General features: G+C 45.0%; 1 protein-coding gene across 2 annotated transcripts; it reads right to left on the minus strand.

Annotated features, from left to right (window-relative positions):
• Positions 1 to 1,755: 1,755 nt before the first annotated feature.
• LOC124124803 lies at positions 1,756 to 14,818 on the minus strand. 2 transcript variants are annotated; one of them, XM_046488081.2, is made up of 5 exons: positions 14,751 to 14,818; positions 7,927 to 7,967; positions 5,261 to 5,809; positions 4,614 to 4,664; positions 1,756 to 2,263 (listed from the first exon to the last, which is right to left on the minus strand). In XM_046488081.2, the coding sequence occupies exons 1-5, from the start codon at positions 14,783 to 14,785 to the stop codon at positions 2,016 to 2,018; spliced, it is 924 nt and encodes a 307-aa protein (XP_046344037.2). In that variant the 5' UTR covers positions 14,786 to 14,818; the 3' UTR covers positions 1,756 to 2,015. The 2 variants fall into 2 exon arrangements, with proteins under 2 accessions (XP_046344037.2, XP_046344036.2); XM_046488080.2 differs by having other exon boundaries at positions 7,927 to 7,970.
• Between the last annotated feature and the right edge of the window lie 2,229 nt (positions 14,819 to 17,047).

Genomic DNA, 17,047 nt, shown 5'->3' on the forward strand with positions numbered 1-17,047 from the left:
ACAACCCACAACCCACAACCCACAACCCAAACCTTACATCTCGCACCTCACACCTCACACCTACAGCCCAAACCTTACATCTCGCACCTCACACATCACACCCACAACCCAAACCTTACATCTCGCACCTCACACCAACAACCCACAACCCACAACCCACAACCCAAACCTTACATCTCGCACCTCACACCCACAACCCACAACGCACAACCCACAACCCACAACCCAAACCTTACATATCGCACCTCACAACCACAACCCACAACCCACAACCCAAATCTTACATCTCGCACCTCACACCTCACACCCATAACCCAAACCTTACATCTCGCACCTCACACCTCACACCCATAACCCAAACCTTACATCTCGCACCTCACACCAACAACCCACAACCCACAACCCACACCCACAACCCACAACCCACAACCCAAACCTTACATCTCGCACCTCACACCTCACACCAACAACCCACAACCCACACCTCACACCCACAACCCAAACCTTACATCTCGCACCTCACACCTCACACCTCACACCTACAACCCAAACCTTACATCTCGCACCTCACACCTCACACCCATAACCCAAACCTTACATCTCGCACCTCACACCCACAACCCACAACCCAAACCTTACACCTCGCACCTCACACCTCACACCTACAACCCAAACCTTACATCTCGCACCTCACACCTCACACCCATAACCCAAACCTTACATCTCGCACCTCACACCTCACACCTACAGCCCAAACCTTACATCTCGCACCTCACACCTCACACCTACAGCCCAAACCTTACATCTCGCACCTCACCCCAACAACCCACAACCCAAACCTTCATCTCGCACCTCACACCTCACACCTCACACCTACAGCCCAAACCTTACATCTCGCACCTCACCCCAACAACCCACAACCCAAACCTTACATCTCGCACCTCACACCAACAACCCACAACCCAAACCTTACATCTCGCACCTCACACCAACAACCCACAACCCACAACCCACAACCCACAACCCACAACCCAAACCTTACATCTCGCACCTCACACCTCACACCTCACACCTACAACCCAAACCTTACATCTCGCACCTCACACCTCACACCTCACACCTCCAACCCAAACCTTACATCTCGCACCTCACACCTCACACCTCACACCTACAACCCAAACCTTACATCTCGCACCTCACACCTCACACCGACAACCCAAACCTTACATCTCGCACCTCACACCTCACACCTCACACCTCACACCTACAACCCAAACCTTACATCTCGCACCTCACACCTCACACCTCACACCTCACACCTACAACCCAAACCTTACATCTCGCACCTCACACCTCACACCTCACACCTCACACCTACAACCCAAACCTTACATCTCGCACCTCACACCTCACACCGACAACCCAAACCTTACATCTCGCACCTCACACCTCACACCGACAACCCAAACCTTACATCTCGCACCCTCACACCTCACACCACAACCCAAACCTTACATCTCGCACCTCATGAACACACCTCACACGTACAACCCAAACCTTACATCTCGCACCTCACACCTCACACCTACAACCCAAACCTTACATCTCGCACCTCACACCTCACACCTCACACCTACAACCCAAACCTTACATCTCGCACCTCACACCTCACACCGACAACCCAAACCTTACATCTCGCACCTCACACCTCACACCGACAACCCAAACCTTACATCTCGCACCTCACACCTCACACCTACAACCCAAACCTTACATCTCGCACCTCACACCTCACACCCCAAAGGGTGTCATGATAGTTCTTTGCAACAAGTTGTTGCTCGTTCGTTTTCTTGAAAGCATCAATAGAAATAAAACAATGAATATATCACACCACAAATAACATTTAGAGTAGAGCGACGTCATTGTACGTTTTTGCTGTCACTAACACAAACATCACAAGACACAAAATACAAATGGCGACGACGTCGCGACTTGAGGGAACACAAGTTCCGCCTCTACATTCGCTGATAGAAGTCATGATCTCCAGATGCCGTCAAATTGTATGTCACTGCGCATGTCACCAACTGACATGTATTCAAGATGTCTGCCTTTAGCGCCATATTGAAACCCATACAGCTTTCACTCGAACTGCACTGAACGCCACAAGCAATAGATGACTCTGCATAGGTTGTCATGGCGGCTGGACAGCCACTGATCCGATGGGATTGTCGGTGGTAAAGATTCGTCCTGATTTTCCTGGGAGCTGGAAAAAATGTACAAAAGTCAACAATATTAGGATTTTTTACCTGAAAGTGATATCTTCAACATCAAAAATTTACGATCATAGTAAGTAAAACTGACTGCCAAAAGAATCTTTACCACTTAAAAAAATTAAATTGAAAAAATTGAAAAACACAAGTTCAAACATAATCAATGCAAAACACATCGCCCAAACACAACAATGCGCTGTGCAGAAAGTGATGCACGTCCATGGCACGTTTTGTTTTTTAGAGTAAATGCGAAGAAGGGAAAACATGTGCCGCTTGGGCAGGCGAAAACTACACGTAAAATAATGGTACTACTATATAAATGATACGGCATGTTAGACACTCACACTGATGAAAGAAAAAGAACCAGAGACTTGCCACGACTCACACCCGAACAACGCGAGCGGGGCCTGGGTATGATACAGATGGGAGTCACACATGCCAACGTTAAACCTTTGGTAGGGGGCGGTGGTTCAAGCGTTCGCTCGTCACGCCGAAGACTCGGGTTCGATTCCCGACATGGGTACAATGTGTGAAGCCGATTTCTGGTGTCCCCCGCCGTGATATTGCCGGAATATTGCTAAAAGCGGCGTAAAACCAAACTCACTCACTACGCCTTTGGCTGCTCCCGCGTTGTTGTATCTGACCTGATGCAACGCTGCAGACAGACCGGGCAGACACCAGACAGGCCAAGAACAGGCAGACCCAGGGTAGCTACGAACCAATGAAGGCCGGTATTTGCGTATGTTATGGCGTGGGAAAGCATGTGTGGGCAGCAGAGAACACCAATGGTCATCGTTAACGGAAATGTGACAGCTCGGCGTTACACGGGTGACATTCTTCGTGGAATTTCTACGGCAGCTGCCATGTGGCGTCCTTTATCACCATGACAACGTCAGACCCCGTGCAGATCGAATTGTTAGAATGCACGCTCCACAGGCATGCCCCCAACAGAACACCCCAGGGATGTCATGGATCGTCGTGTTCGACAGCGACCACATCACCCAGCCAACTGACAAGAACTGATCCAGGTCCTCCACAAAGAATGGTGACGTATCCTACGTGACGTCAACAGACGAGTGACCTTTTCTGTGCGCCGGAGATTGTTTGCGCGTCTTGAAGCAGGGGTCGTCATACACATTATTAGTCATTGAACTTTAAGAGCGATTTTAGAAGTGTGTACCCTTTGCCAATTACGTTGAAAGCTTGATTTGCTATGGCTCGGTGACCTGGTTGATTGCATGCAATCGTACCCAGACGACATAGATCGTTGCTCATGATATCAACCACTGATTTGCCTGGTCCAGACTGCATTTATTTGCACGTCGCCGCCATATACAGGTGTAGATCGAGTGAGTGGGTGAGTATGGTTTTACGCCGCTTTTAGCAATATTCCAGCAATATCACGGCGGGGGACACCAGAAATGGGCTTCACACATTGTACCCATGTCGGGAATCGAACCCGGGTCATCGGTGTGACGAGCGAACACTTGAACCAGTTGACTACCCGACCGCCCCAGTTGTAGATCGAATATTGCTGAGTGAAGCGTCAGGGAGCTGGACCGGGTGATACATTTAGTCGCCTGGTACGACATGCACAGATTGCTGAGGATAACGTCTAGGAGCTGGACCAGCTGATACAGTTAGTCGCCTCGTACGACATGCACAGATTGCTGAGGATAACGTCTGGGAGCTGGACCAGCTGATACAGTTAGTCGCCTCGTACGACATGCACAGATTGCTGAGGATAAACTTTAACACAGAATCCAGAATTAATTAAAAGGAGGATATATTCTTTTCTGCTTCCTCCTTATACATCTTAACATTATACTTTACTATTGTCATTATTATCATGCAGATGAAATTAAAAAATGCAGCAAAGAGGGTTTGGGTGATCCTGGCATAGTCAGGCTGGTTGTAAATGTAAATTCCATCCAGACCTTTCGGAGAATGTGAAGACCCCCGAACACTGCAGCCCTCTGCATTAACCCAGATTGTCAGAAGGGCTGTATTCCTGGTAGCAAACCCGGCTACTCTCCCAATGTCAGTCAACAGATTGGGAGGTACCAAACCTAAGGCACCGAGAACAATGGGGAGACGGACAACTTGGTACTTTGGATGCAAGCGTGACATTTTGAAAGCGAGGTTCACATATTTGCCATGTTTCTCCCCAATCTTGTCAATCACATTGGTGTCAAAAGGGACAGAAAATTCAATAATATAAATGATTTCATTAAAAAAAATTGGAAAAGATTAGGTTTGCTGGCCTGGATATTATCATTAGTATTATTATTGGGATTAGGAGTCATCATCATCATCAATATATAGTAACGTCCACATTCTTACCCTGCGAGGTACCATCGATACCCGTGTTAGAAGATCGGTCAGAGGGATCGCCTACAAGTACAATAATCAGTTACACATTTCAGTTAGACCTTAAGTTTCGTTCAGGAACCAAACCTCAACAGCAGACGTATTTATTGATATTAAAATTAAGCTCAACGAACACTTGGCGATTATGAATATTTATTAGAAACTTAGTGACCCTTAACGACCCAAAAGTTAACACTCTTACAACGCATCGGGTCTTTGTTCAGATTATACAGCGAAGCGTTGAAAACCCACCTATATACTCTGCGTTTACACTACTGGCCGCATGAATAGAGCTACGCTACACACCTTCAAAACATTTACTCACCTCTTGTGGTGAATATGGCCCCGTCTTCACACCATCCATCAATTTGCAATTTACAAAATATCTTGGACAGGTTTATACCCCCTTGTTCCCAAACTCATTACCTCCGAATACAGCTAACCCTTTTATACTATTCTTCCACTGGTGAGATAAAATATAGAGGTTTACATGGGAAAATGATCTAACCAGTGGCGGGTATGGGCCACCGTAGAATAGCGATTGGTGGATAACGAATAGTAAAAGACGAGCCATACATCAGAAGGATTTAGCAGCTGACAAAAATGAAGTTTTGACGTACATGTGATCTGTGCAAGTCTCGGAACCAGCTTCCCCAAGTTGTTGTAACTCTCAGAGTAGAACACGTGGTCGTGTGTCGAGTTACTTGCAAAACGATTCAACTGTTGAACATCTGCATTCTTCACTCCAAGACAAAACCATTCCACTTTCTGTTCCACTTTCATATCGTCACGGGTCGAGAGAGATTCCTCAATTTCATTCAGTCGATCACCGGCGATAAGTAGAGCAACATTAGCCGCATCAGACCGATCTCCATGTCCAAAAATATAAAGTTGTGCCGTTCTAATTGCCTGTAATGCAGATATCGGTGGCTTTTCCGATCGATGCTTCAAACTCAAAATGGCATTCTTCAGTTCTGACTTGTCACTCGGTAAATTCATCATTACAGTTTGATATGTGATAATACTAACCTTGACGTTATCATCCGAATTGATAGTGAATGTATCGACAATATCAACCAGCATCTGTTTCAGGATGGCAAACTCAGATATGTTCATGCTTTGAGAACGGTGGACAAGGAAGAGAACATCCTTCTTCTGAGTCCCACAATCTGCAATTGGAAACTTCGTACAAACGATCGATCTTCGGTGCACGAACGGCTTGCATTCACTACGTTTCTGACCCGTGAAGATCCTGGCTAAAATAGGTCTTTAGCAACCCATGCTTGCCGTAAAAGGAGATTATACGCAGTGTTTGTTGTTTTACGCCGCACTCAGCAATATTACAGCTATATTACGGCGGTCTGTAAAAAATCGAGTCTGGACCAGATAATCCAGTGTTTGATATCATGCGCAATCGAGCATCGATCCCCGAAATTGAGATACGATGACATGCATCAACAAAGTCAGCGAACCTGACCACTCGATCACGTTAGTGGGGCAAGCATAGTCGCCGTTTACGGCAAGTATGGGTTCCTGAGAACTATTCTAACCCGGATCTTCACGCGTATCAGGTATTTTGTGAACTACTAGACCATAGCAAGGATAAGATTTATGGATGAACAACTTCTTTATTACAATTAGGAGCGACGTTTCGGTGTAGGTTCTAACACCGTTATTGAGCACCGAAACGTCGCTCCTAATTGTTATAAAGAAGTTGTTCATCAATAAATCTAAAAGAAGTTACTAGATCATACATGACAAATAATTGTTACCAAACAGAAATTAACCAGTCCCCGAATCGACTACCCATGAGTCCAATAGACCTTTCAGAAAACATTATTTAAAAAACAGTTAACTACGGTTATAACGAACTCGCTTATAACGAACTTCCGGATATAACGAACTAATCTTTTTAGTCCAGACTGTTTACTGTAGTTATGCTGTATATATGCTTATAACGAACTACGGTTATAACGAACTAAAATTAGTAGTCCCTTTGAGTTCGTTACAACCGTACTTTACTGTAGATCAATGCGGCTTTGCCGGTGTGGAATGACGTCAGTACACTTACACCACGAGTGGGAGACATGCTGTGCTAAATATGAGAGAGATAAAGATGGTGACTTAGCTTAAAAAAACAAAGCTTTGCTGGCGAATGGGTTATTACATTACCCTGGATATTCGAGGGTATAAAAAATCGTACCGGAGGTCTAGTCACATATTCGTGGAAAAGGAATTTTTATATCGTTATGAATATTTAAAATAGCCGTGATAGGCTTGTATAGATTTGACAGTTTTCACAGGATCGACAGTTTGTTTGTATTAGACCAGTCGGTACATACTGTACACGTCAACACAGTCGAGATAAAAAATAACAATGTCCTTGAGGTTCTAAACTAGACGGATAAACAAATTGGGATATCACTAGCCTGTACCGTTCATGTTACAGATTCTTTATAGTTTTCAAATTGATTGCAAATTCGAAATATAAATTGTTTTTTTAATTGTCCTGATATAACTGCCATATCACGACAAGGGTTGGTTGGATGGTTGGTTTGTTGTTTTACGCCGCACTCAGCAATATTCCAGCTATATGACGGGGGTCTGTATATAATCGAGTCTGCACCAGACAATCCAGTGATTGACTCAACGAGCATCGATCCACACAATTAGGATCGATGACATGCATCAACCAAGTCAGCGAGCCTGACCACCCGATCCCGTTAGTCGCCTTTTACGACAAGCATAGTCGCCTTTTACAGCAAGCATTGGTTACTGGGGGGATTTAGATAAAGTGTTTCACACATTAATATGATGTGGTGGTATCAGCATCGCTGTCGGGTACGATGGCGTGACATTCAATCAACAACGTTTCTGGAGTGTTTTTATTATTGTTATTATTATTATTATTATTATTATTATTATTATTATTTAACGCCACTCAAGCAATATTACAGCTATATGACGGCGGTCTGTAAATAATCGAGTCTAGACCAGACAATCCAGTGATTGATATCCTAAGCATCGACCCACGCAATTGGGATACGATGACATGCATCAACCAAGTCAGCGAGCCTGACCACTCGATCCCTTAAGTCGCCTCTTACGGCAAGCATGGGTCGCTGAAGAACAATTCTACCCCGGATCGTCACAGGTCATCAATACCGTCATCTAGTCTGACCACCCTATCCACCGAGTCGCCTCTTACAACAAGCGTGGGTTACTGGCGAGTAATGATATTTTCATCCCAAATCCCCAGGGTGTCTAAATTGAAAATTTATATTACCTGTGGCCGCCCTCGTGATCACCGTTCTGCCGGGGATGGAGCTGCTAAGTAGAAAAAGTTAAGAGTCTGAATATCATGAACATTAAAGCATCGATGGCAGTGCCTGAGTGACTTTGGGCAATATAATATTAACAGTTATATCACGGCGTGTCACCTTTGTGTTGGGGGAAAACCTGAAGTGATGCAGGTCTCCGACGTTTACCGCATGGGTGAAGGTGAAGATGAAATGGGGTTTAACGTCGCGTCCAAGATGATTGCATTTATATAGCGACGCGCATGCAAGTGTGTGTGTGTGTGTGTTCGGTTGATAGAACTTGTCTGGAATAATGCCTATTTTACAGTGCAAGCCTACTGAGATACCATGCCGCAGTTTAACATGAATACCCCACTCAGACACAGTATACTGACTCCGAGCCGACCAGTCCTTGTTTTAGCCCCTTAATGTCGAGTGCAAGACAGATACAACAGATAACATCTTGTAAGGTCTTTCAGTATGACGCGGCCGGGGATCGAACCCCGGACCTTCCGCTCTCCGGGCGGACGCTCTACCACTAGAGCACTTGTTTATAGCACTTGAGAGGTGAAATTATCATTTTGTGAAGTCTAAATGATATCAGTTTTCATTTTGAGAAGTCTTTTGGTATGACGTGGCCGGGGATCCAAACCCGGACCTTTGGCTCTACGGGCGGACGCTTTACCACTAGACCACGGAGGCGGTCTACCACAGGGTTTAAACCACGAGCACGGGTATGTGAAACCCACGATCGGTGTTGCATGCATTAGGGACGCAACTCCGCATAGTGTCTTGCGGCGCCTTAGGCGACTGGGCCATGCGTGTGACCACCCCCTCTCCATCCCTCCTCTTTCCCCCAACATTGGTCATACCAAAACGATAGACTGTGAGGACCGCTTTGACATCTGTATGATAAAAACCCTGACTATACAAGTGTTATTTTGTCATATTTCCCCTTGCTATAAATATAAATATTTTGAATTCATATATTTTGATATAATTATATATAAATTCATTTATTTTGATATAAATATATATATAAATTTATTTATTTGATGGATATATACTGAACAAAATAAAAAACTTCACAATCCTAAAAATTTAACATTTTGACCAGTTATCATTATGGCCCTTATGATAAATTTAAACAGTAATGGCCACGTATTGTCTTCAGATAACACCCATTTTTGTGCAGGTGAATCCATCAAAATCATGTGCACAGCACTATAGTGGCAAAAGAGGTTTTTCACGTGCAACTGGTCACGTGGCCATAATACCGCACGTGTTTCCAGCCACACTTGTTAGCAGTCATTAACACAAAAAGAAAAACACAAGAAAACAAAAGTCTTTACGGCCATTTGACATGCCACGTCTTTCAAATGTGCAACGTGAACGTGCCACCGGCATGTTGCAGACGGGAACGTCCGTAGCTGAAGTCGCAAGCACGATGGGTTGTAGTCGACGGACTGTTAATGATTTACAGACGCGTCTACAGCGAACGGGTACCACCGCTGATCGCCCTCGGCCAGGTCGACCACGTGTGACGTCACATGCAGAGGATCGTCAGATTGTCTTACGCCACCTCCGTAACCGATTTTTGACGGCTACATCAACCAGAAATGAACTGTTTAGGGGTAGACTGAGTGCGCAAACTGTTCGAAACCGTCTGAGAACTGCTAATCTTCAAGCACGACGGCAATACTGCGGGCTGATTTTGACTCAATTACACAGACGTCAACGTCAATTGTGGGCACAGCGACACTTACGATGGACTCGGAAGAATTGGAATCAAGTCGTCCTCAGTGATGAATCCCGATTTAATCTTCGATTTGCTGATGGTAGGGCGAGGGTGTGGAGGCGCCGTCATGAACGTTACGCTCAGTGTTGTGTACAGGAAGTTGACAGATTTTGAGGCGGAAGTGTCATTGTGTTGGGTGCATTCTGTGGCAATGCACGTTCCAGGCTTCTCGTCATCCGTTACAACCTCAACGCTGCTGCTTACCGCGACCAGGTACTGGCACCAGAACTTCTGCCCTTTATGGCAGTACATGGACCAGGTTGGATCTTCCAACACGACAATGCCAGACCCCACACAGCAATTTTGACAAGGAATTGCGGGAGTCAACGTCATGGACTGGCCGTCAAGGTCTCCCGACCTCAATCCCATCGATCACGTCTTGGATGCTCTTGGCAGGAGTCTGCGCACTCTCCAGAACCAACCACAGAATTTGCAAGATCTTGGCACCATTTTGCAGCAACAATGGCGTCGTCAATCATGTGTTCACAAGCATCCATGCGGAGGCGTTGTGTGGCAGTTGTCAACGCACATGGTGGCTATACACGCTACTGAACTTGTGTGCCATCAGATTCTCGTGCTTGGGACTTATGATTTAAACTGTTGATGTTATTACCGAATACCGTAGGTGCTTGGAGCAAATTATGGTTACCACCGTTAATTAAAATCCTTCTTTGGACATTAATGATTAAAGATTACCTTCTCTGATACATTTGTCCGTTGTATATCATATATGGGATTACTTTTAAAAATGTGAAGTTTTTAATTTGACTCAGTATATGTATGTACTCTTCAAAATATGAAACGCAAAGCCAGATTTGTGTGAGGTAGGAACATAGGAAAAGCCCAAAGTGAAGGTCAGGTAACCATCATTAACGCGTATGTCCCTAGTTGGAATCGATAGCGGCCTGACATCTCTGACCATAGAAGAGACGAGTATGCGAATCACATCCTGGGGGAATGGTAGCCCAACTCGACCTGCAACGCATAAACCAACTGCTGCAACGTCTGGGGTTGCGGTCGAGCGTTGCCATTGGCTGCACTTGTGGAGGACGTGTGGTAGGAGAATTTCGTTGATGTATCGTTGAGCCGTTAGATTGCCCTGGATATGGACCAAACCTGTCCTGCCATGATGAGAGATATCCGCCCACATCATAACGCTACCCCCACCAATCCTGTCCACTTCCTGTACGCCTGTTGACCCGTGCTCTTCCATCCCCTTCACGGAGGAGAAATCTTCATTAGTCGCTGAACCAGACATCTCTCCATCGCAGAGGCCATACCCTGTGTTGAGTGAGTGAGTGAGTTTGGTTTTACGCCGCTTTTAGCAATATTCCAGCAATATCACGGCGGGGGACACCAGAAATGGGCTTCACGCATTGTACCCATGTCGGGATTCGAACCCGGGTCTTCGGCGTGACGAGCGAACGCTTTAACCACCTGGCTACCCGACCGCCCTCCCCCATCCCCCCCCCCCCCCCCCCCCCCCCCTCCCTGTGTTGACGACACCAATGCAATCGTAGCTGATGATGTTGTCGACTCAATATGACGCGTCAATCAGGACGTCTTGCTCGTAGACCTGTTGCTCTGAAACGGTTTCGTACTGTCTGGTCGGAGATTCTGCGGTTGAGGTGGATTTCGTCCTTTCGCGCAGTCAGATGTAGCAATCTTGGGCAGGGGTAGTTACTCTTGGTCGTCCCGACCTTGGCCGATCACGTGTTGACCATGCTGTTGAAACCGATCCCGTAGCCTTGTGATGGTGATAGGGGCTACATTGAAAACTCTGGCTACAGCTGATCGGGATTCCCCTGGCTGCAAGCGGCCTATGACGTTGTTTCTTTGCACTTTTGTTAATCTTGGCATGTTGTTGAACTGTTCGATTGACGCAGGTACCAGGCAATCAAAAAACCCTGCACTTTAATACCATTCATAGTGCTGCTGCACGCGCAGTACATGCAGCTCCATGGCCATTTTGTTAATGCACTGGGTGCGTTTTTCCGAATCGTACATGTTTCCCGACTAATGGTTTTCATGTCCTTGTTGTGATCATTTAGATCCGGGAAATTTGTCACTGACACTATAACACATTAAACCTCTACATTTTGCACCTCTTGTCTGCTAATCTTGCTTTTGTGGCCAAAAATATCCGTATTGCGTTTTGTCTTTTTAAGAGTAATAATTGTATATATATTATCAGAGACTTAGCGTTTGTCTGAGTATCGGCGAACAGTTGCAGAATGATAACGCAGATATCAAGTCGCACCTTTCTGTTGAGTCTGACATAATCCCCGAAATAAGTTATGTATAAGGTTAAATATAAATAATTCTTTTGCGGAACCCTCAAGTATCTAAAGTTCGGGGACTAAACAAATCTTATATATATATACTCTTCAAAAAAAGAAACTTGACACTGACTTTCAAAATGTAATATAATGCGATTGTTTCAAAATAGGACACAGAAACCATAATTGAAACACTGTTTGAAGTTCAATGTACACAATGTTCAAAACAATAATCGTGTCACCTAGACAGACACACGTACACGTCACAGGGGTACAGAAAATGTCAGTATCGGTTGTGTCCACCACGTGCATCAATCACCGCTTGACACCGACGACCCATAGATGCAATCAAGTTGTCAATAACACGCTGTTGGATGTGCTGCCATTCATGCTGAAGTGCATCAAGAAGCGCCGGAAGTGTTTGGGGCGGTGGATTCCTTCTGCGAACGCGTCGATCCAACTCGTCCCACATATGCTCAATCGGGGACAAATCTGGTGACCGAGCTGGCCAAGGTAATGTCTGGATGTTGTTGTGCTGTAAGAAGTCCTGACAAACACGTGCTGGAACTGTCCGCCGTGAACGTTGACGTGAGGAAGAACGTAAGGCTGTAGGATCAAGCCGCTTTAACGCACACCTGTCAATGCACCTGCCACATGCACGAGAGGCGTCCTACCACCGTGATGAATTCCGGCCCATACCATGACACTCCCGCCGCCAAATGGGACAACCTGCTGCACACAGTTGGGGGCGTAACATTCACCCCGACATCAGCACGTGTGAGTAGGAAACGGGACTCGTCAGTAAACAGTACATTTCTCCACCTTGCACGTGCCCGTCTAACCCTCTGTTGGCTCCAAAGCAGACGGTCCGCCGGATGACGTGGGGTCAATACATGACGTCGAACTGGTCTTCGCGCAAAAAGTCAAGCCTCCCTCAGTCTGTTGCGTACCGTTTGATCTGATATTCTGCGTACCCAAAGGGATCTGTGTGGTTGTAGGCGTGGCTGTGGTAGTGCGGTCTCGGAGGTGTCGCAGCCGGATGTATCGATCTTGTGCTTGGGTTGTTGGTGTTGTTGTATCGGGTCCACAGTGCGGAGATTGTCTGTCTGGATACGCCAAAGTGCCTTGCCACTTCTTGCTGAGTTGCTCCAGCTTGTAATCTCCCAATAGCGTTGTTCCGTTGAGCTGCATTCATGCCGTTATAAAGACTGTATGAACAGCCGTTGATGTGGTTTTTATACCCATTCATTAGGGGGGCCAGCATGCCTAAATGCAGGATCCTGTGCTGCACGTTTTTTACAGGCGGTTGCGTTTGGATGAAGCTGTAAAATTGATCCCCAAACGCTACGTTTATGTGCTTTGCATGTGTTTTTGCGATTTTATAGACACATCATATTTCTGTTTGACTTTGATGTTTGGCAAAAATTGGTTTTACATCTATGTCAAGTTTCATTTTTTGAAGTGTATAAATTAACAAGGGTGATTTAAATAGTATCACGCCATCACTGGTGTGGTGTTCATATTTGTTTTTGTTAAATTTACATACTGTGAGAAGCGATGGGCGGTCGGATAACACAGTTTGCAAAGCGTCCGAAGGCCGGAGTTCGATTCCCGACATGAGTACAACGTGTGAAGCTCCCGCCGTGATATTGCAGGAATATTGCTAAAAGCGGCGTAAAACCATACTCGATCACTCACTCACTCACTGTAAGACGCGAATGACTTGGTTATCCCAATTGCGAAGATCAATGCTCAATTAATTATGTCAACGTTTGACTTGATTATTTACAGACCGCCGTCATATAGCTGGGATATTGCTGAGTGCGACGTTAAACAACAAACAAACCTACTTCAGTAAGAGGGACTAGTACTATACTTCAAGTGATACACAAGATGGGACGGTCGGGTAGCCTAGTGGTTAAAGAGTTCGCTCGTCACGCCGAAGACCTGGGCTCGATTACCTTCATGTGTTCAATGTGTAAAGCCCATTTCTGATGTTACTTCTCCGTGATATTGCTGGAATATTGCTAAAAGCGGCGTAAATCGCTCACCTTGTAAGAGTACAGATGGAAATATAAACGTTTCTTAAAATTACTAGTCTTTCCGATTTAATTCGAATCGAAACATCTTTACAGATAAAATGTAATCATTTAAAAGCATATGAAGTTTTTTCTTATTGTGGACAATGTGTAATCAAAACAAGTATTTATACAAAGAGGTTACACATATATTGAGGGCTGTGTATTAGTGGGAGAGCGAGCGAGTGATGCAGGTCTAAAACATTTACCACTTTGGTGAAACCCACATATTATAGTGCTGACCTTGAAACATAATCAGGGAGAACCGGGATTCGAACCCACAACCATAGGTTTCTGGCGTGCCTTATTGGTGCAACGCTGCACAGCGAACTGCGGCGCCTTGGACGACTTGGCCACCCGAGCCCCAAGAGAAACCAACACATAACCGACATTGGTGTAAACGTCATAGGCTCTGTCTGTTGTCTTTGTTTGTTTGTTGTGTAACGCCACACTCAGCAATATTCCAGCTATATGATGGCGGTCTGACATGCATCAACCAAGACAGCGAGTCTGACCACCCAATCCCGTTAGTCGCCTCTTACGACAAGCATAGTCGCCTTTTAGGGCAAGCATGGGTTCTTGAAGACCTTTTCTACCCCGGATCTTCACGGGTACCGTCGGGTACGATGACGCTTCAGTACAACAAAACATCTTACCTCAGTATAATGGACGCTATCAGCAGAGGAACCATAGTGCCAGGGTTGGATTGGATGTCACAGATTGATTGTCAGTGTCGTACTGCGCGCCTCGGGTAGGGCAGGACTTATAAACCCTGCATTGATGATTGCACAACCAATGAGTCCCGCATGTCTGTCACATTCTGCTTGTACAACAATCAATATTTGTGCATGCCCAATGATAGTTCGCTGTAGCTAGTAACGAGTGTGTGTGACGAAACCAAATTGGTTGAAAAGTTTTGTCAGTAGTGACTCGAAGCATGCCCTCTTTTTAGTTCAGACAGCCAGGTGTTAATGCCTTCGCTCGTCACACCGAAGACCCGGGTTCGATTCCCGACATGGGTACAATATGTGAAGCCCATTTCTGGTTTTCCCCGCCGTGATATTGCTGGAATATTGCTAAAAGCGGCCTAAAATCAAACCCACTCAAATTTTGTGACATGACTAATTTTGACTACTTTTCGCGATAATCATGTCCCATATTTTGGTATTGCGATACACACAACACATCATATCAGCATTATTCCTGCTCTATGGCGCCGGTCTCATTAAAATCAGGTCTTAGTCCTCGCTACCGCTTGGGCGGTCGGCTAGCCTAGTGAAGTAAGCCGAGTTCTATGGATGAACAACTTCTTTATTACAATTAGTGCGACGTTTCGGTGTAGATCCTAACACCTTTATCAAGCAAGTGATGGATAGGGCTAAACAACATAGGTATATATACACTCATTGACATCTAAGTTGTTACAGTGACTAGTTGATGGACACAGAGAGGTGATTAAGCTAATTGGAAGCCAGTGGATGACTAATGAACACAGAGTATACTAGCAGAGTAAACAAGCAGACTGATGGAGATGATGGAAGCCACTGTATTAATTGGATGGACAAAGGGATTTAGCAATTAGGTGATAGTAAGCAGGCGGGATGTAATAGCCTTGGTCTCTGTTCATTGCTGGCTGGATCCCATTGCTGGCTAGCCTAGTGGTTAAAACGTTCGCTCGTCACGCCGAAGATCTGGGTATCATTCCCGATATGGGTACAATGTGTAAAGCCCATTTCTGGTGTCCCCCGCCGTGATTGCTGGAATATTGCTAAAAGCCGCGTAAAAACAAACTTACTCACTCACTCACTCTAGCTACGGCTAAACACAGATCTGAGAACGTCCCATCACAGGTCACGGCAGAACGACATTTCGCGAACTTTGAAGAACTACTGAAATGACTACTTATTATCATTATTATCAAAACTTTCGTTCGTTTAATTTGTCCGTACTTTATCTATGCAGCTTCGAAATTAATTTATACCACCTACGAGGTACATTCAGATAATCAATAGGCTATAACAGCCTCTACGTAAATGAAAGTATTCTTTTGTTTGTTTGTTGTTTAATGCCGCACACAGCAATGTCCCAGCTATATGACGGTGGTCAGTAAATAATCGAATCTGAACCAAACAATCCAGTGATTGACTTCATGAGCATCGATCCTCGCAATTGGGGTACGACGACATGCATCAACCAAGACATCCGACCCTGTTTGTCGCCTCTTACGGCAAGCATTGGTGGCTGTGTAAGTAATTACTGGATTAAGGATAAATCATAAATTGCCCTGCGTCCGATCGCTATATTTGCCTAGCAAAGTCGTCCTTCAAAGAAAGGCTCTATAATTGTTTAAATTCATATTAATAACTTGAGTTGTGAGTTTGTGTATTTATATTCGAGATATTTAAAAAACGTACCACTTTATGGATGACAACTTCTGGTTTATTGCATATAGCGACCTTTCGTTGTAGATTCTTAAAGCGATATAAATGCAATAATCTTGGACGCGACGTTAAACCCCATTTCACCTCACCTTGTAGATTCTTTCACCTTAACAAGCTGGAGTGACAACAACAAAGGGATGAGGGTTATATATGCATGACATGTTGTGATAAACAGCAGATTAGGATTAAAGCGATTATACAGTTGTGACAAGCTGATTTGATCCCAATTAAAATAGTCTGTTGCTTAATTAGATCTTCATCGGCAGACAAGATGTAATAACCTTGATCTCTGTTGACCACAGGTTTATGACGACGGATTTCTATAGCTTCTGAGTGTTTTCTTTTGGTGAAGTCCTGATATTTTGTTGAGTGAGTGAGTGAGTTACAACTTAACGTCACATCGGCAGTATTTATGCCATATCGTGACGAGAAGTATATCAATAATACATATATTTACACAATATAAAAAGCTGTCAACGATGGACAGTACAATAACTAGAATATCACAGAGT

The sequence above is a fragment of the Haliotis rufescens genome, unplaced genomic scaffold (assembly GCF_023055435.1).
Source record: "Haliotis rufescens isolate VD_foot unplaced genomic scaffold, xgHalRufe1.0.p SCAF_25, whole genome shotgun sequence".
Classification (NCBI taxonomy): Eukaryota; Metazoa; Mollusca; class Gastropoda; order Lepetellida; family Haliotidae; genus Haliotis; species Haliotis rufescens.

Coding starts and splice junctions, on each gene's coding strand:
- LOC124124803 (XM_046488080.2), bottom strand. CDS start 14,785: ATGGTTCCTCTGCTGATAGCGTCCATTATACTGAG. Junction 5,810..7,926: donor GATCACGAGGGCGGCCACAG/GTAATATAAATT, acceptor TTCCAATTGCAG/ATTGTGGGACTCAGAAGAAG. Junction 4,665..5,260: donor GAGACTTGCACAGATCACAT/GTACGTCAAAAC, acceptor TTGTACTTGTAG/GCGATCCCTCTGACCGATCT.